General features: G+C 40.6%; 1 protein-coding gene across 3 annotated transcripts in view; it reads right to left on the bottom strand.

The window, feature by feature from the left end:
• Positions 1–21786, bottom strand: part of pou6f2 (POU class 6 homeobox 2) — a 76983-nt gene that overhangs the window by 18625 nt on the left and 36572 nt on the right. For all 3 annotated transcript variants that reach the window (XM_039790863.1, XM_039790864.1, XM_039790865.1), the window contains 2 exons: positions 12896–13197; positions 187–324 (listed from right to left, as the gene is read on the bottom strand). In XM_039790863.1, coding sequence (XP_039646797.1) covers positions 187–324; positions 12896–13197 — 440 coding nt within the window. The remainder of the gene's footprint in view (positions 1–186; positions 325–12895; positions 13198–21786) is intronic.

Genomic DNA, 21786 nt, shown 5'->3' with positions numbered 1-21786 from the left:
ATGAGGAAAGATCTAAAATACTATACAAATGTTTAATTTGAAGCTGCATATTCGTACATGATCGATAGTCCGGCAACATCTCTTACAGATCTGTTACCAAGGAAAGAGTTGTATTTCATAAACTGTATGTATGTATAATTATGTCGTTTTTTTTTAGCATGTTAGCGTCCACTACAAAGCACTCACCTGTCCTTGTGCGTTGGTGACCAGCTGTCCAGACGCTCCTTGCAGGTTTGACAGGGTGTTGCCGAACACCTGAGAACCGGCGATGGATCCCATGGCTGCTGCCGCTGCTACCGCCGCCTGGCTTGCCAATGGATTCAGCTGGTGAGGGCAAAGAAATCATTCGTTAAAACTGCATCTGTTCACCCGTGCAGATGTTTACAAGTATGCCTAAAAAAGCAGGTTCAGGAGGGCTCGGTGTGGGGGGCGTCATTGTTGCCAAGGCCAGAATAGGCTAACTGCAGTGAGGCCTGTATATTCCAGGAGAGAGGGCCATGCAGTCCATCATACAGTTCCCAGAGGTCTGTTCTCCTGAACCCAGTGGGAGGCTCAAGGGTGGGGAGGAGCAGTGAGAACGGGAGGGTGATTGTGAATAAGTGGCAATTTTACCACTCTAAGTGTTTCTTCTGGCCCCTGGGGCTCCCCACGGGCCAAGCCAAGCCTCTCCACCCGCAGCAACGGCCCAACAGCATCCCGCTTTCGCATTAGAGACAGGCAGTGTGGCCATGTATCGTATAGCCAACCCCTTCAATACGCTTCGACTAAGAATTCCACCTGCTTCATAATGCACACTCACACGGTTACTTTTGAAGGAGAGGAGGGTTAAAATGACCATCTTTAGCCCCGCTATAATGGACTCATATGGTCTGGCCTGTGGTTGTGAAAAGAGGCTGCTTGCATCAGGGACAGGTTGTAGAGCCCCGCCACATCGCCGAGATTACCCATATAAATCAAGCTAACCACTTATTAGGGGGCTGAAAATGCACTGCTGATTTGGTTGTAGTGCAGCAGAGCAAATTCTTATTAGGTTGAGTAAGTAGATCAAAGACCAAGAAGAGATAGGAGACCTCCCAATTACTCAACAGAATAGAGAAATAATAGAAACACTGCTTAGAAACAGACTGCTTGCTCCCTGCTGCTAATACTGGTAGGAAACATATCAAAACAAAACTGCTGAATTAAAAGCAGAGTTTATATATAAAAACTATTGCATGTGTTTTATGAGGTTTATGTAAAATACAATGTGCTGTAAAATAAATTATTTTCCTGAAAGCATCAATTTTTCCACACTCTGTGCTCTGCAGGGAATTCAGCTTTGTTCATCTGAAATCATTCAGTTGCCATTCATCTTTTATCTTATCCCACCACCATATATTATTACACTTTCTGAAATCAAATGATGAAAAAAGGCCACAGAGCGATCAATACTTTTTCATTGACAGTAAAGGTTAAGCACATTAAGAATGACACTGCATTTGTCTTATGAAATCATATTTCATGTAGGTGGCCTTAAATTGGCCGTGATTGATATTGCCTCCCCTCGTCTGAAAGTCATCCAGTTTTTCCTCGATAATCGCAAGATTGTCTTTTATGTGTCCAGCAGTTGTCCTTCGGATATCATGACGTCTCAAATGTTAGAAAACCACAAACCTGATTCTGGCATTACATGCAAAAGGAAAAAGATAACAGAACCTCAGGCTGGAACATTTGATAGTAAATTCCCAAATTTATATGCGCTATGGGATAATATGTAAGCTAATTTGGAGGCTTTAACGCTTAAGGAAAATTACTATATATGTTCATTAAACCATTTCTGATGTTGGATCTTCCAACAACTGTAGTTTGCATTACATTGAAGTTGATGCTAACTCAGATGTAAGAGTTTACTCTTGCATCTTGTAAAATAATCTGCTGCAGAGTAGTCTTCTCCTAATGATGCATCTTCTTGACCAAACAATCCTTTACCCAGGGTATGCTTTGCTAAATAGTGAAATTTTAATTCATGTAGAGACCTGACTCATTTCACTACAATTTACAGTGCAATATGGGATGAAACAATAACTGTTATTAAGCCTGGGAGATAGATGCTGGTTATTTTACATGTACTTTTGCAAACATTTGCCATATATATACATATATATCATGATATTTATACATTTTGAATAATATCCTTAATATTAATATTGTGAGAATTAACCCTAACTGATATGACTCAAATATACTGATAAATATACAAATGGCTATATTATAGCTTTTGTTTTTATTACCACAATAACCAATAAGACTGTACAGACTGTACTTAATAATTAAAGATGGCAGTAGGTAACATTTAGTTTGAAGAGACAGAAAAAGAAACAATCCTTTTTAACTTTTTTTTCCACTTAAAGACAAATGTGAATTAATAATTTTGTTTTGAAAAGCTTTTAGAATGAGTTGAAAATGTTTTAAAAAGAAAAGCAGCTTAAGACAGCAACACAAGACTGAAACATCTTGCAGTGCACAATGTCATTTTCTTAAGTGTTAAAACATGTTTTGAATAGAAAGAGTTTTGTGTTATTTAAATAGTAATCAAAATGATATACCAAAATGGATTTGGCCAACACATGTCTAAGCAAGTATAATGCACAATAACACCACAATCTTCAAAATTCTAAAATGAGTTTTCTTGAGGCAGTGCCGAACTGATACTCACAGATAATTTCCTCTTCATTTATGATGGGAAATGTAGAAGTAGTAGTTGAGAGGAAGAAATTAAACCTGGACTATCTACTGGTTGTGGTAGTTTATGTTTTCAGAATATAAAATGCCTTCTTAAGTGTTGATAAAAGGGGTCTTTAAGCCAGGTTGGTGAAAATCCAGTATTATGGGTGTTGTAATAGTGAATGGAGACACTGAGAAAATGCAACATGGCCAGTTAAACAGATCTACAAAGAGGCTACAGATCAACACACAGATAATGTGATCTGCCCGGGCGAGCACACCCCGGGTCTCCCTGAAAATCTGCTGTGCTTGGTGTCATTGCGTGAGTGATTGGTTGTTGGGAGAAGCTTTCAGATTGATTTGAAATATTATCATTGTGTTTCATTCGATAATAGCCCTTTCAGGTGCTATGTTATTCTGGTAAATCTAGGTGAAAAGAGAGCAGGTTTTATTGCTGCATCTTCCTGGCACTGGGTAATATGGATAGCAGTTAGAAGGAGAGCCAGGAATAAGGAGAGGTGAGGCTGTGTTCAACACCTAAACAGGTGATTTTCCGCCACGGTGACTCCTCTCAACACCTCGGCGGGAGGCACAAAATGACAGACCAGCCTAGCATTTGTACTGATTGCATGTGTTGGAGAAGATAAACAGTGATCTTCCAGTTTGCAGAACCTGCATGTTAACCATTGTGTTTCGATCTTTTCATTTCATGAAAAGGGGCGTCAAGAGGATTTTCAGCAGCATAGACCAGTGTGGTCAGTGTTGGAATAACAAATATAAACTGAAGCCAGTGTTTGTTGAAGAAATGTTTGAAATGTTAAATTTAAGTCAAAAATGTAGAAATATTAGAACATTGCAGTTTTATTTTGTCAAGACACTCAAGCCTCCATTATATTATGTGACATCATCTTGCCACCTTTAAGTCACCACAACTGCCATCTCTCTCGGCACTATCACAGTTTAATATAGCCAAATATAAAGGGCTAGACAGAGATCAGCAAACACAAAACAAGTGTCTCTGAAAGAACAAAAAAAGCCTGCAAATTGTTAAAAATGCATTTTTTCTCTGGACGGTATGAAGGCAGAGCGAATCTAAACTCCGCCAGGCTCTCTGTTGCCTGTTTGACCATGAGGGTCACCTGGTGCAGCAACCCGTGTAATCTCAGGAATAGAGGGAAAAATAGCGTCCCCGCAAACCGTGGAGGGACCCCTGGAAACCAAAATTGTCTGACACAAACTAACTGGAGTTTATTCTTGGTTTTGCTCTTTTCATGTGGCCGTTTTAAACTTAATTGCTTTTTTTTCAGGGCCTGCACAAGACAAAAAAGAGCAAAGATAAATGGACAACATAGTGCAGACACCAGCAGGCAGGCAGATTTACGCTCAGGCTTCAGCAGTGTGTAACACTTAGTTTCTGCTCATCTATGATTCAACAACAGAATCAAACATTTATCTAATATATCAGAGAAAAGAGAATATACGACCACAGAGAATGATTCAGCAAATTAGTGGTCAGTAAGTTTTTAATTGACAATGAAAACAGCTATATGTAAACTTTTGTCGAGAAATAGAATTTAATATTTTCCTTTCCAAAAAGTCCTTTCCGTAGAAATGTGAGACGGCCAATGCGTTACGCTACCACTCAGCCAAAAGTACTTCAAAGTAGGCAAAACCAGTCAATAGCAGTATTGTTTCAGAGAAGAATGTCCTCTGGAACAACATGGAAGTTTCCCTAGTTGATCCTGGCCCCACATCTCTGTCTGCTCCCTGCTCTTTTCCTACTTGGAAAAAAAAAAAAACCTTTAAAAAAAAAAAAAATTCTGTCAGTCCACTGTATTACGCTGACAGTCCTCTGCTGACTCTCCTCCTCCTCCCCCAAAATGGCCTCTCCCCTACCTCCCTGTCTCCCCTCACTCACATCCGCTGTGCTTATGAACATCAAAATGCCATTAGGCCCTCCAAAACACCTTTGGTCCCTTGGTTAGCGGGGCCTCGCACTGTGGCCAAGCACTCTGATTCCTCAGAGCCCTGGCTATTGCTCACCACTGGGCCTCTGCTCCAGCCGTTGTGAAAAATAAACCCCAAAAAGAGCCATTCTTGAGAAAAAATATTGGGAAGTGAAAGACGGATAGAACAACTGGGGCAGATAACACCCGGCAGAATACAATAACGCTGCATCCGGAGACGGTTGGACATTGTAATTGCTTAAGGCAGTGGAGGGATGGTGGTGGCAGCGGGCTGAATGTGGAGGTGGCATGGTGGGTGCTAATGGAGTGATGTCATATGAAACAGCAGAATGACAGCTAGTTAACTGAGGAGGTTTGGCTGATCAAATAAAATGCATTAACTCCAGGAAATGGATATCGCAGGCTGCCTCAGAAATGGCCATATCTAATGAGGCAAAATGCAAATGAAGGAGGAAAAGAGTCGTGAAAACGTTTAAACTAACTATAAAGGGATGATGGAGTGTCGGACAGTGGCCGTCAATCTCCCCTCTCATTACCCTCATGTGAAATTAACAGCAGCTTTAATCATTACATAAAATCCGCTCCAGCCCATTTGTTGATAATTGTGAGGCACAGAGGTTCAGAGTGGGTTCTTTGTCATCAATCACAGCAGCAATGTATTTCCTCTGGTTAGGGGACACTCCATGAGTACAAATATAAGTTATACTACATTCCTCTTACACTATTTCTCTTCCTGAAGAATGATCTATAATATTTAGGCGTTTCCAGATGTATTAAATTTGAAACTACTTGGTGATTAAGTATCTACAGAAAAGTGCTGACCATTTCAGCTCATGATGTGACATATTTGGTGCAGTTATTTCTGTACCATACCTGTGTTGGGTTGGAAATCATAGCAGCATTAAACCTGTGTTGTAGTAAATCTACTGCTGCTCTGGCTATGACTTTAAAGTGGATACATGGCTACGTTTTTTGGTTGCTGTGAGAAAATGAAAAATAAAAATCATTAAAGTCATGCGATTGGACTATAAAGACATTATGAACACTATTATTTTGGTGTATTATTGAAAACTCTCCCCAGTCTTTGGATGACAATTACCTCAAATATTCAATACATAATAAAACATATTGCATGATTTTAAGAGTTTCGTTTCCATTGCAGCAACTAGATACCATTCATTTTCATTTAGTTGGAAATGGCTTCTCTTTTCACTCTGCTGTTGTTTGACATATAAATATAGCATTTGAATGACTTTAATATCCTTCTAATCAATGTCCAGTGATCTTTTGATGTCCTCAATTCAATATAGGAAGGGTCATCCATGCCGCAGCTTTATAAACACAATAAAGGTAAATGATTACTCTCCACTGTGGTGTCCAAAAATACAGCCAGTAATGAAGAGAAATGGAGGAGTTTGAGGGGGAGGCCTGTCATGTGTCATTGGCCAACTCTAAGCCCTAAGATTAATCACGAGAGAGGGGCTCTGTGGCTAAGATGTGGTCACCCTTGATCAATAAATCCACCTCCCTCCCCTCCCTCTATGTCTCTCTGCTTCATGGTCTCTCTCTCTTTTTCTCCAAAATATACACATTCGTTGGCAAAAGCTAAATCAGCATAAGTGGAGAGATGAATTGACGACATTTACCAGCCGTATTTGTATTGATTCCTCGAGTTTTGACTTCTGAGCCTCCCCTGCTTAAGGAGTTGACTTAAGAAAATGCATTGTTCTTGCATTTTAGTTGAGTCCATTTACAAAACTGCATCAATTGCAAAATCCCATAATGAAAAACAGCATAAAATCACCCACCAGGAAAAAAATTAAACGCAAAATGCTCCTCATAGAGTTCAGGGTAGCAGAGTTTAGAGGAATTTCTATTTACGCAGCCAACTATACATGGAAAATATATACCAAATCTTGTCTCCGCTAACCATGACTGAAAACTCTTTGGAGAAGAATTTCTGATAATATTCTGCAGGGACCACAAATGGGCCTTTTGACTTGGTCTATGAGGAGGGCATAATGCAATAACATTGCATTAGAAGGGTCTTTTTACAGCGTGGCAGCGCTGCTTGGCTGTATTGCTTGTGTGAACCGGTGCTCTGTTTGCGGTCACTAATGGGCATCAGAAATTACAGGCAGTGGAATCGCGCCCCGCGGGGGGACTGGCCTCCTCAGCGGAGCGGAGCACTTAGACAGTGTCTGGGAGCCTGCTGGAGGAGGAAGGGGGGAACTCAATGTCACAACCCTGCCTCATAATTAAAGAAACCCTATTCCTTATCCACTGTTAGGTGAGCCCTGGCTTGGTGCTCCATCTCAGGGCTCCCCTGTGGGCGTCTAATGCGTGTTACCCCCAATGTGCATGTGGGCTGATCAGGGAGCTGTGCCTTTCTGCTGGGTGTTCTGCAGGGTGACGGAGCTGGAAGCCCTCTGCCCACCATGAGAGTAGCGGGGCCATGTTTAAAAGAATCGCAGACCTCAAAAAGCAAAGAAAATTTCAACTGAGGTGAAGTCTGAAAACACAACAAAACCAGAAAAGCTAAAAAAGTAAGTGCAAGTACCATCTGTAGATGTAATTTTATAATTGAGGGAGCCTCCACAGTTTTCCAAATGATCCTTCTGAATGATGATATGATAAATTTAAGTTTCTCCCTATTTATAAATTCAGGGCTCATCGTTGGTCCTTAAGTCTGTAGATTTCCTTCCTGCCTAATCCCTCATTTATAGTAAATAAAAGTAGTAGAGCTGTCATGGTCAGGTTGTTTTCCTCATCTAGCTCCCATGCTTTATAATTATTCATATGAAATGTGGTTCTGTTGATGGGCAACAGTCTTATTTTCTGCTTCAGTCAACAGTGCACATTTGTATTTCTAAATTGTGGAGCGCTTGTTATGTAAGGCAATTTTCTGCCTTCTTAAGAGCCGGATCTCCTGTGCATTAATAAGAGGCTAGGCTGAGCTGCTGGAGAGCTGAGGGCCTGTTCATGCTCTAAGCCACACAACCAAAACTAGCAGCACACAGTCTGGCACCACATAACATTTATACATATTTAAAAGTTTTATTAGAAAATTGTGATTTTAAAACATGTGTTATTGTGGATAATGGACTCAGATTTTTCCCTTCACTTGAAGATTAATGTGAAATGTAAGAATACGCCTGGATTTGAGAAAGTAATTAGACTGAGAATCCATACCCCCCCCCCAAGCCATTTTCCACTGTTAAATTAACTTTCTTTTTTTTTTTTTTTACATTTACATGATTAATTATGTTTTCTGAAAATGTATCTCCCAACATGGCGGTCTGAATGTTTTTTTTTTGAGAAAAACTAAATCTTTTTTTAATGTAGGGCTGAGCAATATATTGACAATATATCAATATCGGGATATGAAACTAGATATCATCTTAGATTTTGGATATCCTAATATGGTAAGTGTTGTCTTCTCCTGGTTTTGAAGGCTGCATTACAGTAAAGTGACGTCATTTTCTGTCATCACTCAAGTTTCTTGATTCGAGCTGTTCTTATTATTTTCCTTTAACCACTTAGTCTTATATCCACATTTTTAATGATTATTTATCTAAAATCTAATCGTCTAAACAATATCAGAATAAGCCCTCATGCCCTTATTAATATTAATAGGCATGGCCAAGCACTTACTACTACTACCTCAGTTCTCTAACTGAACAACCTTGAATAAGCAAACAAAATTGGTTTGTGACTTTGACTAACAGGAATTTGTTTGGCTTTCACAAGCAATCAAAATGTGTTTTGGAGTTGCACAAAGTAGTTTATTGCAAGAAGTCAGTTAAAAAACATCTTTAACATTTCTATTAATAAACTCTGAAATCTTTTTTCAAACCAGACATCACAGTTGAATTATGAGACATTCGATAGATAATGGACTCTTTCCTCAACTTAAGCGTTGCCAGTTTCATCGACAAGCCACAGTATGAGCCATTTGGTCTACATTTGAGCTTGTCATTTCAATTTTGATTTAATACCCAGTGGAATGATGGCGGCAGGTTTTGCTAAATTGAATAGATGTGGAGCTGATCTGGAAAATCAATTAATCGATGTGCAAGGGTCATTTAATACACATGTTAATATAATGGGAAAGACGCCCACCGCCCATAAAAAAAGACACATTTGGAGCAAATTGGACAGTGGTGATTTTAACAGCGGTTGACATAAGTAAAAGTGCACTGCAGCGTAAAACAGTGACATGAGTGTCTGAAGGGGCCTCAGCTGGAGACAAAAGCAGCAGAGATGGGCTAGAGACTTGAGGAGGATGGTGGAGCGAATGGGAGGAGGAGGGGAGAATGGCAAGGAGAGATGGAGAGTGCAGACAGCTAGGCCTCTGAAAGGCCGTTGTGGTTGGCAGCCGCTGACCTTGGTGACGATGGGTTTTCACCAGAGGCTTCTAATGAAGGCTGATTGCCAGGGAATAGTGAGGGGTGGAGAGGGGAGCGGGGGGGAAGAAGAGAGAGCAACAGAGAGTGAGGAGAGAGAGAGAGAGATAGAGAGAGAGAGAGAAGGATAGTGGAGAGTCTCAGGTAATTGCAGCACTTGTGGGTCTGAGGCCCTGCGGTCCTGTGATGTCGGGGTGCAGTGGGGAAGAAGAGAGATGTCTGTGGACGCTTTGGTGGTAAATTGTGGAGCACAGGGATGGGAGGCAGGCCTCTAGGCTGTAATTACCCCTATGAGTGTGCGGCTGGAGAGTGGACAGGCCCAGTGTGGGGCTCTGACAGCGATCAAGGAGACGACTGCGAAGGGGAGTAGAGACAGACACACAGACAGACGGCAGGAGTCTGACTGAGGAGGAAGACAGGACACTTCCTTCTCCGTCAGGCCCCCCAAAATCCAGCCAGCCAGACACTGGACCAAGGTCAGAGGCTATTAGCTAACACACAACATGCCAGTGACAAGACAGCCATGACAAGAGCAATGTAGAGACTGCTCAGTGTTGATGCTGCTCAAAGACATAATGTAGAAGGATTTGGCAAAAAACAACAATAAAAAGTGACTAATTAGATCAGAGCCACAGAGAGAGAGAGAGAAAGAGAGAGAGAGAGAGAGATTTTGGGGCTCCACTGGATGGCGCAGCAGGGTCAGGAGGGTCTGGTGCGTACAAACTGGAATAAGAGAGTTGATAGGCTGGCCTAAGCTTCCCGCTGCCACGGATCAGTATGTACTACCTCTCCTCTCCCTGCCTGGGCTGATGTAACTCACTGGAGTGGCAAATTACACCAAACCTACAGCTGTAGCCCGACATTATGATTAATTTGATCAGTAATTTCTCCTGTTTTTCATTTTAATCGCCGCGACCATTCTGCTGTGGCAGGTCTTTCAGATCTAATTAAGATCAATTCCGGTGTAACAGACTTGGCGAGCGCCTTTACCCCGTCAAATCCCTGAGCTCTCCGGGCGTGGAAAAAACCTGCAGCTCTAATCAATCAACTTCCAGCAAAATCCAGCGGGCTCCCGCAATCAGCCCATTAACACACTTAAGCAAATTTCATAATCTCCCCCCGTCTATTTGTCATCCCTGTGGTGGCTATTTCAGGCAGCCACAGGCAACATCTCACTGTACTCTGCATGTTGGGGAGCAGAGAGGCTGTGGGCGGGGTAGAAAGGTAAATTCTTACTCTGTTTAACCAAATTAGCTGCAGTAATCTGAGAGACCATTGACTCAAGGGGACATAGTCTGTTGTGGTGTGATTCTTATTCTAATCGGGATATTAATGAGCCAATAATGAATTCTGTTTTTCACAAATTAAAAACACCAAACACTAAAAACACTAGGGATGTAATGAATGCTCAGGATTTCCTCAGTTCGGGTTTATGAAGCAGATCGCACACCTCCCATGAGAAGAGAATTACAATGGGACATTAATTGGAACATAATGAGTGTTTGTCTCTCTGCAGCTCTGTGCTGTATTTTCAGCAAATAGTTGAACGGCTGGGTGATTCTGCACGTCTGAATAATGACAGTAGGAAATAGGGGTGTTATCTGTGTAATGCTGATTGTATTATGGTAATTATGACTCGACTTTACTACACAGACCAGTTCCTCTGGGTGAAGCGTGGAAACACCAGAAATGCCCTTCTGTGTTTTCAATTAAAACAAACAAAAGAAAGATCACTGTGACAATTCACGTGTGTTTGTGAGAAAGTCTCTGCTCAGGGAGTCTCCCCGAATTAAAAACTTTAGGCGGTGGAGAGAGGCGGAGCTACGTTTTAAATCCTATTGCAGCCTTGAGTGGGTGCTGAGGCTGCGACCTGTCCTTGGGCGAGCTCCTCACTGGGTGACACACTCTTTGACAACACCAGCACTGACCCAGAGAAACTAAACCTTTTATGGCCATTCTGCTTCGCCCACACACACACAAACACACATTCCATAATCCTATTTGATGAGGCAATATCTTAATGATACCTGATGTAGCCTCTTTGGCCCCCCTCAAGGGAGGTCCATCCTCAGTCATCATAATCAGCCTCACTGCTTCTTTTAGAAGAAGAAATCTGTATAAAGCTAAGTGTCTCAGTCTTATCAATGCAGTGCTGCTTGTTCTAAAGTAACTCTGCTTACTTTGTGAGTCAGAGAAAAAAAAAAAAGAGTCTAGGATATTCAACAAAGCAGTGGTTTCCTATTATATTCCTTATTATATATAATCAGAGACTTATGAGTTGGATAGTCTGATTGTAGTGTATCTATTATCCAAGGTCTTTGTACATTGATGCAAGCTTAATGTGTGAATCTGTATGTTGGTCAGTAGCCCTCGTATCCACAGTCGGACTGGACAGTGTGTTTGGTGCGATGTAGCGACTAGCCTTTGGAGCCCATTAAATCCAGAGGCTGTTTTTCCTGCTGAGTCTCACTAGGCCATGACAGGGCCGGAGAGGGCTGCAAGGGGAGAAACAAATAGCCCAGCTCATCCTGGCCATAAAGAAGGTTGCACCACAACCCAATAAGGGTCTGACGCTGATGAATGTTACCAGGGACAGAAAGGCGACCCTGGCCAGTCTCCACCAGAAATGAAACCACAGGGATATAAAATAGGTTATTATCGTCACACAGTGACAGCCAGACGGACAGAAGGGCCGAGATGGATGGACGGACAAAGTGACTAAAAAGGAGGTTGAGTAGGAAGAGCACAAAGATTAAGAGGCTGATTACAGCCAGAAAGTCCAAGTTTAGATAACCTCAGAATCCCTCCTGAATCTGCCGTAAGAGGATGTGAGTCGTGCTTCTTGTCTGGTTGTGAGGTTGGATGTGCTCAAGTACGTCAAGGCTTCAGCAACAAGATGCATATTCTAATAGCTCCACATAAACAGAAGAGCTGCCGGCCTCCATTCAAATGCTGCCACTTGATAAAGATCAAGTGCTGACAGAGAATCGAGCATTGTGTTGACTGCTTAAGCACTTTGGTTCTTTTAGTGGAGAATTACAGGAATTACAAATCTAATTTGTAGTAAGTAACTAGACGGGTATTTTTTATGGTTCTTGTGATGAACTTAATTTATTGTGTCCATGAAAATATGAATAGGCAAAAGGATGCTGATCATTTCTGAGAGCCTATCTCAGCAAAGCACCAATCTTGCATACTAGATCTGTATTGCTGTTGATACGGGTGGATATATTGGATTAATGAAATCAGTGATTAGTCAGAAGTAACCAATCCAAATGAAATACTCATCATCATTTTACGCCAAAAATAAATAATATATATTAAAAATTTGTGCAAGCCTAAAAAGAAAGTTAGAGTAAGATTGTCTCAAATTACAGCCAAGAGGTGACTCATGTTACCTTACACAAATAAAAAAGGATTCCAATCAGTTGCATACATAGACTCTATAAAAGAAGTGAAGATAGCCACCGTGACGTCACCCATTAGTTTGTGAACTACCATTTTGAAGCCTCGAGTTTGCCATTTTGGCCATCGCCATCTTGTTTTTTTAGAGGCAGAAGTGACCATATTTGGATGAGAGGGTGGAGCTGGGAGGAGCGCTAAATTAAAGTAACCAGCTAACGCTAGGGCTAGCTATCGAGCTTGGTTAGCAAGGTGCAAGATATTGCAAGATATTTTAGGCAACCAAAATTTTACAATTAACTTTCATGAACTGAAAAAACACTGAAAGGGTCAAAGCTCTATTTAAACGGCTATTTAAATGTAAATTGTCAGAATCTGAATCCGAAAACGTTGGATTGGTGCAGTTGACAGACTCACCGGTAAAGACATGGGTGGGGTGACTGGCGAAGGAAGGCTGCGGGCCGGCGACTGACTTGGCCGGTGCGGCGGGGAGTGCTGCGGTTGTCCAGAGGTGGAGGAGCAGGTAGAGCCTGGAGAGGGGACAGAGGTCAGCTGCTGGCTGGGAGGGGTTATGTGATGTTGGGATGGCAGCTGGTTCTGGGCGTGGGAGAGGGTCTGTTGGTGATGGTGTTGCTGCTGCTGTTGCTGCTGGTGGTGGTGCTGCTGCATCTGTTGGAGTTGCTGCAGGTGTTGGAGCTGGGAGTTCAGTGATGAGGTAGCTGTTGATGAAAGAACAGTGAGTTGTTTGATTCTTCTTTGTGCTGGAGACCTGAACTCTCCAAATAGAGTGCAACATACACAAATGAGTTTGGACTGACAGCCTGTGTTTTAGCACTTAAACATGAATCCCTCATTATTTGAAGAATATGCTCACACCTCAGATAGATATACACATGGAGGTGTGGGTTGCATAGGGTGAATAGTGAGAGACAGATGTAAATTGCATGGAGCCACAACAAGGTCCTCCAGGGTTTTTAGCCTGCATGATAGAGTCAGTGAATTTAATTTAGCTAGTTGGAGGACAAAGCTATCATGCCTGGCTGATATAATTGCTCTCTCTGGAGCCAAAAGTCTTCTTTGTCACTTGGAGAATGTCAGAATCTTTGGTTTAATGGCTTAAAATCTCATAGGAAAGAGACATCCATCTTCACTGGAAGACTTCAGAAATAAACCCATTAACTAATTGGATCCAATAATGGCATGTCATTGGAACCTAATTTCTACATTTAAATGCTTATACATTTTTATGCTGTTTTAAAAAAAAAAACATTTAACACTCAAGCTGAGACAGACTGCAGACAGACCAACATGCAAATACTCCTATGGACCCAGAATGTCCACCTCAAATATAATATAAAATAAATATAAAAATATATTGGTGTAAACACTGTGCAGGTGCACCTCAACTTCATGGTGATTTTCTATGGCAGTTTACTCATAAACATCTGAATGCAGAATGTGGTGGATCTTCTATCAGTTCATACATAAATCCATACCACAACATAGACAACAAATAATGTCAGTATCAACCGTAATACTATAAGTGGAGAATTGGGCTAAAAAACAACATCTAACCTGACCTTCACAGCTCCTTAAATAGAAAAAAGGACAAACTGAGTTTCCACACAGATATGATGGATAGAAAAGTGTTTTTATACCTGCGCTCCCATTCAGAAAGCTCTTGACAGTCTATTTTCAGTCAAACACAGGAGAAAATCCTTAAAAGAAACTATATTCTAGAAAAAACTGTTGTATGTATAAAGTGACAACAATTTTATTTACAGGTCATTCTAAATGCAAAGGGCAATATATATATATATATATATATATATATATATACAAATTACTTTACATTTTTGAATATATTGTTTCCAAAATGACCTACAGACAGTTCATCTGTTGCCTTTGATTCTGTGATGTTACAGCTTTGTATAGAAAACAAAAGGATAAATACCATGACAGGATCCAACATGATTTTCTGTGGATTAAAAGAATAATACAAGCTCAGAGGGGAGAAGACCTGATCCGAATGTTGATATTTGACGGGACTTCACACACTGGACTGCACTACAGAAAGAAAGTGTTATGGAGTGTAACAGATTTACCTTAAACTGGGGCCAGGGGAGGTTAGGATAGTTCCCATAATAAATTATGAGAACATTTTGAAAGTATTATACCTATGATTAAAAAGCAAGATAGACACAGAGTAAAGCATAGTATAAATACTGTCTAGAAGTTCTAAATTAATCAATCTTGCTCACTGAAAAATAAGTTTATTGTGCATTATCGAATGGCCCATTAGATTAGAATCGTCAAATTGTGTAAAGCAATCCAAATGGACAATTAAAAGATTAAAAAGTAAAAGGTTTTAACTGAGTGCACATATTTGCTCAAAAAATTTAAAGATGAAGACTTATTTAAAGAAATATATTTTCTCTCAATGACATAAACAAAAGAAAAAAATGTGTTCAATTCCCTAATTATAGATTTGGTAAAGGTATATACATGTTGCATGTATATACATATATATATATATATATATATATATATATATATATATACAATACACACACATATATATATATATATATATATATATATATATATATATATATATATATATATTTTTGAGAGACTATTCACTACAACCTAAAATTAAAATGACTTGAAACACAAAGGACTGAATAACAAAAGAGTGTTTGTGAACATATATTGATAATACAGCCGAGCAATTGTGAACACAGGCGTAGACAAGCTTGTATACATACAGAATCAATGCACTTAAATAATTTAACTATGGTTGCCTCATAAAAGATGAATAAAACATCAGGGCAGACAAGTCTTTGATTAGTGTGGTCACTACGACTCTAGGACAGGCACATATGAACATTTGATGAAGATCAGATCATCCTCCTCTTTCCTCACTGTGCAGAAGCGCAGCAAAAGAAAGCCAGCGTCTCTGGGCCAGTAAACAGTACACTTTTACATTTCTTCTACCTCCTGACACATTGACACCTCTCTCGCAACCCCATCATGAATTATATATCACCTGTGCAAACGGCAAGAGTCCAATTCTCACTTGAAATGTTTGGGCAAGTTGTCTAGCAAGCGCCAAGCCCCTGACAGGACCAGCTCTTTCCCCCTTTGCAACTTCGCAACGACAAAATGTTGAGCCCTATTTAAAGATGGAATAAAAGGGAACAAAGACTGAGAAAACAAAAGGGGGGTAAAATGAGATTTCTGTCAAAAAATTATCGAAACCAGGCGAAGATCAAAGACGACTGGAGAATTTCCTGCAGCGCCAACCATTACGCCGAGGAACAAGAGGTACAACAAAAAATAAGAGGCAAAAGAAAACAAATACAGAGGGAATATGAAAGAAGCCCCATGTGGCCTTATTATAAGGGCTACACCGCAGGTACTATATTCTTTAACAGCAGTGCTTTATAAATTCTGTCATCTTGTTAAGACTGTCAGGACCACTGACCCTCCCTTCCTCTCTTACGGGGCAACTGGCATTTTGAAGCTCATTCTTTTAACCAAAGCTGTCTGATTGCTTTGGTTGAGCACATAATCCAAACAGCTTGTCTCAGCTAATTGTTTGTCCTCCTTACTCCAGCAGACACAGTGCCGAGGATGAGAGTGGTAGCTTCACTTATGATGGAGAGAGGGCAAAAGAGTGCTGGGATCCTATAGTGCTCATTATATCTCCCACTGTCTCTTTGTTGTGTTTCATATTCACGATGCGATGCAAGCAGCGCTCCCACTTGATCATCACGCCTGAGGGTGTAAGAGCAAGGGTCCCACTTTCACTGTTGTCATAACTCGCCTATGTTAATGTTTATAATGAGGAATGGGCCAGATCATATAAGAGAGTCATGCAGCTAAATGATCAGATACAAGCTGAACTGTGGCATTTTGTGCTCCATTTAACCATTTAACAACAATCACTTGGGACTATTGTACACCATGCACTGAGAAGTCTACGGCCTCCAACCTCAGAGCTTTGAGAAACTGTCTGCCATCTCTCTTTCTTTTTTGCTTTAGTGCCACAGTAGAAATCAACTGTTATCTTTGACTGTCCCGGCCCCGGCTTCTGAAGTAGTGGGGGACGAAGCAAGACTGATTGTCAGAGGTCGAAAGGCTAGGTCAAAGCCAGCTCATTCGTCAGACAAAATGCTATTTTTGTTTCCTGTGCGGTTGAGGAGTGAAGGTGGGGGAAAGCAGCCTGCTCTCTCATTACCAGCGCTATCTCAGTAGTCCCTGCCAACCCCCCATTTACAGCACTTTCCTCTCTAGGGCTGATTCGACTCCTTGTTTTCCTCTCAATGCACAACATCTAAGTTAACAACTATTCCCTAAGAGTTATCTTATATATCATTTGTGTGTGTACATGTTTGTGTACAGGTGGAGTCAGGACAGAAGACAACATTCTTACATACCTACAGTACATACCACATCTGCCACATTTATACTCAACCTAAACTTTGAGGTACATGCAGGACATGCTGAAAACCTGCCACAAATGCACAGTGTGTGATGTGCATGTATGTAAATGATGTGAGATGGAGTTGTACCAAAGATACACACAACATAAAGTACCTGTTGTCACCTCAAACCAACTGCAGCTGTAAATGTATAGCATTAAAAGGAATATCTATTGATGCATTTAGCCTTGAAGGCCTATACGGATAGGTGCCCATCATAATATAGCCTTAAGAAAAGGCCCAGCCAAGGCCAACATGAAGAGTAAATGCAGTGTACCAGTAATCACATCTACACAAAAGGACTTTGACTATCTTTCAGAGCATTAAACTGTGTGTGCTCCACACAGCATCAAGTACGGTCAGAAGAAGGCAGATATCGAAGGAATTCAAGTTTTCTGGGACTCAAAAAGGAAATTATCTAAAAACCTTGAAGAGAATGTATTGAGTTAACAAGGGTGAATACAATCTATATAAGATAAGTATGTGTACACTGAGTACTTTCCTAACAAAGCAATACTGTAGTTGGTGTTGGAATATGCGCATCACCACTTCTATTCAGCACAGATACATAATTATACTGAGAACAGAAAATCAGCCCTAACTGCTCCACCGTCTGAATGTCTTTGGCATCATTTAGGCGTGCTGTAAATTAAGAGCTAATCAGAAGCTGCGGATGAGCCTTGCAGAAGTTAATAAAAATTGTCCAATGTGACCCACCCTGTATTTTTTAGAACTGCTCTAGTCCAAACACAGCTGTCATTCTCTAACAAGAGAGGTGAGAGGGGACAAACAAGCTCCCCATTACTGCTCTGCCACACGTTCCACTATGGGAGTCCATAAACCACTGTCTCAATTGGCTTTTCAGAGAGTCACACTGATAATTACTCCACTGGAGGTAAGGAGATTTAGCCTCTATGAGAAGTGGTAATTACAAAGGTGGTCAATGGAAGGTCATTTTTACTCTGTGGATTAGATCGGAGCACTCGCACACTGATGAAGTGGATAACATCACAGTTTCTGCACTCATTTCCTTAGTTCACTGTTAACTTTTATCTCCGTTTGTCACTTTGATAACACTCGTCCCTGTGACAAAACATGAATTATTTTCATTAATGCTCAATCTGTCAATTTTTGATTTCCTAAATTAATTGTTTAACCTATAAACTGTAAACCTTTACAAGTAAACAGACTCAAAAGTGATTTTTTTTGCTTGAACAGACATGAAAAAAAAAAGATAACCAAGAAATGGTGCGGGATTCTTCACTCATGTATAAATAGAAATTCTGCAATATAAATGCTCCAAGTCCTGCATTGAAAATGTAATATTATTAGCAAAATGCGCTTAAAATATTACAAATAAAAGTAGTCATAATACAAAAAATGGCAGATGTGAGTGCTTTAATATTACTGTATGTATTGCAGTATCTTATAGGATTAGTATTACTGATGCATTAATATAGTATTTTACTGTTGTCGTTGGTGGAGGAGGAGCTAAGTCGAACAATGTAGCTTAATTTATAACATATTCATAACATTTATATAATATTTTATAAGACTGTTATATGTTTTGTATGTACAAGCTTAATCTTTAACTGTAGCTGTCAAATAAATGTAGTGGAGGAAAAAAGTACAATATTTTCCCTCTGAAATGTAGTGAAGAAGAAGTATAAACTGGGATAAAATGGAAATACTCAAGTAAAGTACAAGTACCTAACCCTGGAACACAAATTGTGTTCCATTCCCTTTACCAGTGCGTACATACAATTGGTAATCATGTTAAAGGAATGGAAAATAGATTCCTGCCTTGGCGATGGCTGGAATAAACATGGAGAAAATAAAACGTTAAAGGAACTACTGAACAACTGAATAAAAACATTACTCAGAGCCACAGCAGGCAATATCACTGTTTCAGTCCTGCTGCAGGGGGAACTCAGTGACTACAAAAAAAAAGTAGGCATTTAAGATTTGAGTGGAGTCACGGAGCCACAGGATTTTAGAGAGTAAACCACATCGCTTGTAGGGATCCAGAGATAATGCTTTCACTTTGTGATGCAAGGCAATATCAAGCTGTGTTGTAGAATTCTCACTCTGGGGGAAGCATTTCAAAGAATCAAATCCTCTCCATGGAGATGTTACACATACAAGAAAATCCCTGTGTGCTCAATAATGTTGCCCTTTTGTGTGTTGCTTACGCAAGGTTATTGATTTCCAAATTGTGGTCCAGGGACCTCTAGGGGCCCTTGAGAGAGTTCCAGGGGGTCCCAGGCAAAGTGAGGTCTTAGGACAAAACCTTATTCAACAACACGTTGATTAACTTTTAAGATTTATGATTAGAAACATCAAGATGTAGGTAATGAATCTTGTTTTTATGCATTTCCTGGAAGTTTCAATGGTTTAAACTTAAACTTAAAGCATTTAACTATATTCAACTATACTATGCCTCAAAACACTTTCTTAAATCAAATTAATGATACAACAAAATAGATTTATTGTATACATTGAGAGATCCCCCCTGACTTCAAACACTATGTGGACAGTATGTAATACTGTGATGCCCAGTAAGGGCACCCTCGCTTTTGTCCTTCAGAGTCCAGAAGGTGCCAAACCCCCACCCTCTTAAAAAAGAGCCTGTCTGCCTGGCAGGAGAGACTGGGTTATTACAGCGTGTTCATGGTCCCATCATGTGTCGTCAGACCAAAGCGGAGGCCGCGAGTAAAAGCCTCATGCAAAATTTATGTTCATGCGGCTGTTTCAGTGGGTGGAAAAATCAATATTGCGGGCCTGATGCACGGAGATGACTGAGTGCTCTCTGACTGACAGTAAAAGCTGAGAGAGATTGAGGAGCTACATTTACTGCTTCAGAAATGGAGTGGAGTAGAGTTGCTCTAATAGTCTAGTTCACCTTAATTTGAATTTCATTGTTAATTATTTTGGTAAAAACTGGGATATTGGGGGCCATTATAGCGAACAAGAGAACAAATGAAGAATGAGCAAGCTTGTTTTCAAATCGCCTAAAACACATCTTGCCTTGTGGTTTCTGAGCAGCTAGAGTATTGTATATTATGGGGTTATTAAGCCTTCCCTTCCTTTCCAACTTAGATACAGATACTACAGATATAAAATGATTGTAGAATAATCAAAAGACAATGTGGGTATGAGGAGGACATCATAGGGATTTTGTTCTGCGCTGCTTCGCTTACATATGCTTTTGATAGCGTGCCACATACCCACAGTGCATTTGGGGAGGAATGTGAGAAGAGAGCGAAACAAAGTGAGAAAAAGAAATTCAGTGGGATGAAATAACCCCAAACAATGGGATTTGCTTTCCATTCTTCTGCCTCCATCTTCTGTCTTTAATTATTCCCTTTGGTTGTCTGAGGGAGCGTGTAAGCACTTTCACACAGCACAACATGCCCAGCAGCACAACACTGTCTGCCTTAGTGATGTGGAGACTTCTGAGTGACACTGAGCCTCTTGTGATTATTAATGCTGTTTAATACAACACAGGGCAGCCACTATGATTGAGGGAAAAAAACATATTTCAAAATGCATGCATTGGAAATGCATTGTGAATGGAATTATGTACAACATGAGCACTGCACTTGAGATACATTTTCCCCCTGCTACAAAAACAATATGTACACCATAAAATGAAGACTAATGTTTTGTAGATGCAACACTGAAAATGTATGTTTGATAACAAGGGCCAAGTGTGCTCTATTTTGTACACAGGGTTTAATGGAACCTCAGCTGATCCTGGTGGGATCCTTTGTGCCGGTTTAGTAGTTTTTTCCTGAATCGCATATGAGATATTTGAGAGCCCAGAACGATGTATGATGAATGAAGTAGCATGCTACTTATACGCTTATCGTGCTCACTGACTAGCAACAGGTTCAGCAAAGGGCAGTGGCAGTAAATGAAATTCTGCACCGGGACAATATATCATCAAAAGAAATGTATGCACCCGAAACTTACAAGCCTTCTTCAGATGCGGACAAGGTGCCCGACGGGGTTGGGGGAGGGGGTTAAGATGGGATAGTAGGAAGAAAAAAAGGGGGGAAATGGGAGAATAGGAGGGAGGGTATTTTTTTCTGGATGGGTGAGGAGCAAGCAAGAGGAAGCAGCAGATTTTGTTGAATCAGTTCTATTTTCATACTGGCTGATCTGTGTCTTTTAACCATTTCACTGCAGCTGGGAAATGAAAGTACCAGGGCTAATTTCACAGTGAGAGCTCACTGAACAAAACCCCCCCATGGTCTGAAAAAGATGCTAAGTCTACTTTGTCATTGTGATTACGGCACTGTAATTCAGAAAAGGGGCTCGTGTGTACAAGAGAAAAGTAGAAAATATGTTCAGAAAGAAAAACAAGAAACACCTTTTTCCTCTCTAGCCTGAGATATACTTATTGAAGTTTACTTATGATTTGTAAGTAACAGATATCTCTCTCCCCAAACATGCCGTCCTGTACTGATGCCACAAGATCCATCTGTGATGTGTCTGCAGTTAGTCCAGAAATAGCACCCACGGGACTTAACACACTCCCTAGGCCTCCTACGGGACCTTTTAAGCTGCATTGATACTGATAAAAGCTCCCACAAATGTGGCCCCCAGATACCTCAGCCATTAATTAAGGTAATTAGGCCCTGGTCAGCAATTAGTAACCACAGATAGCTTTTAGCAGCAGCTAAGACGTTCCCGCTGGTGAGGTGTTTGGTTCCATACCATCTGCTGACAAATGTCACCACAGACTCTTTGGTTTCACGAATAGGGAACTGGAGAGCTGTGTTTAAAAATGACCTCTGTGTGATCCAGACTGGCTCC

Source organism: Perca fluviatilis, chromosome 22 (assembly GCF_010015445.1).
Source record: "Perca fluviatilis chromosome 22, GENO_Pfluv_1.0, whole genome shotgun sequence".
Taxonomy (NCBI): Eukaryota; Metazoa; Chordata; class Actinopteri; order Perciformes; family Percidae; genus Perca; species Perca fluviatilis.
Note: the sequence above shows the minus strand (reverse complement) of the source record. Positions and strands in the feature narration are given on the sequence as shown.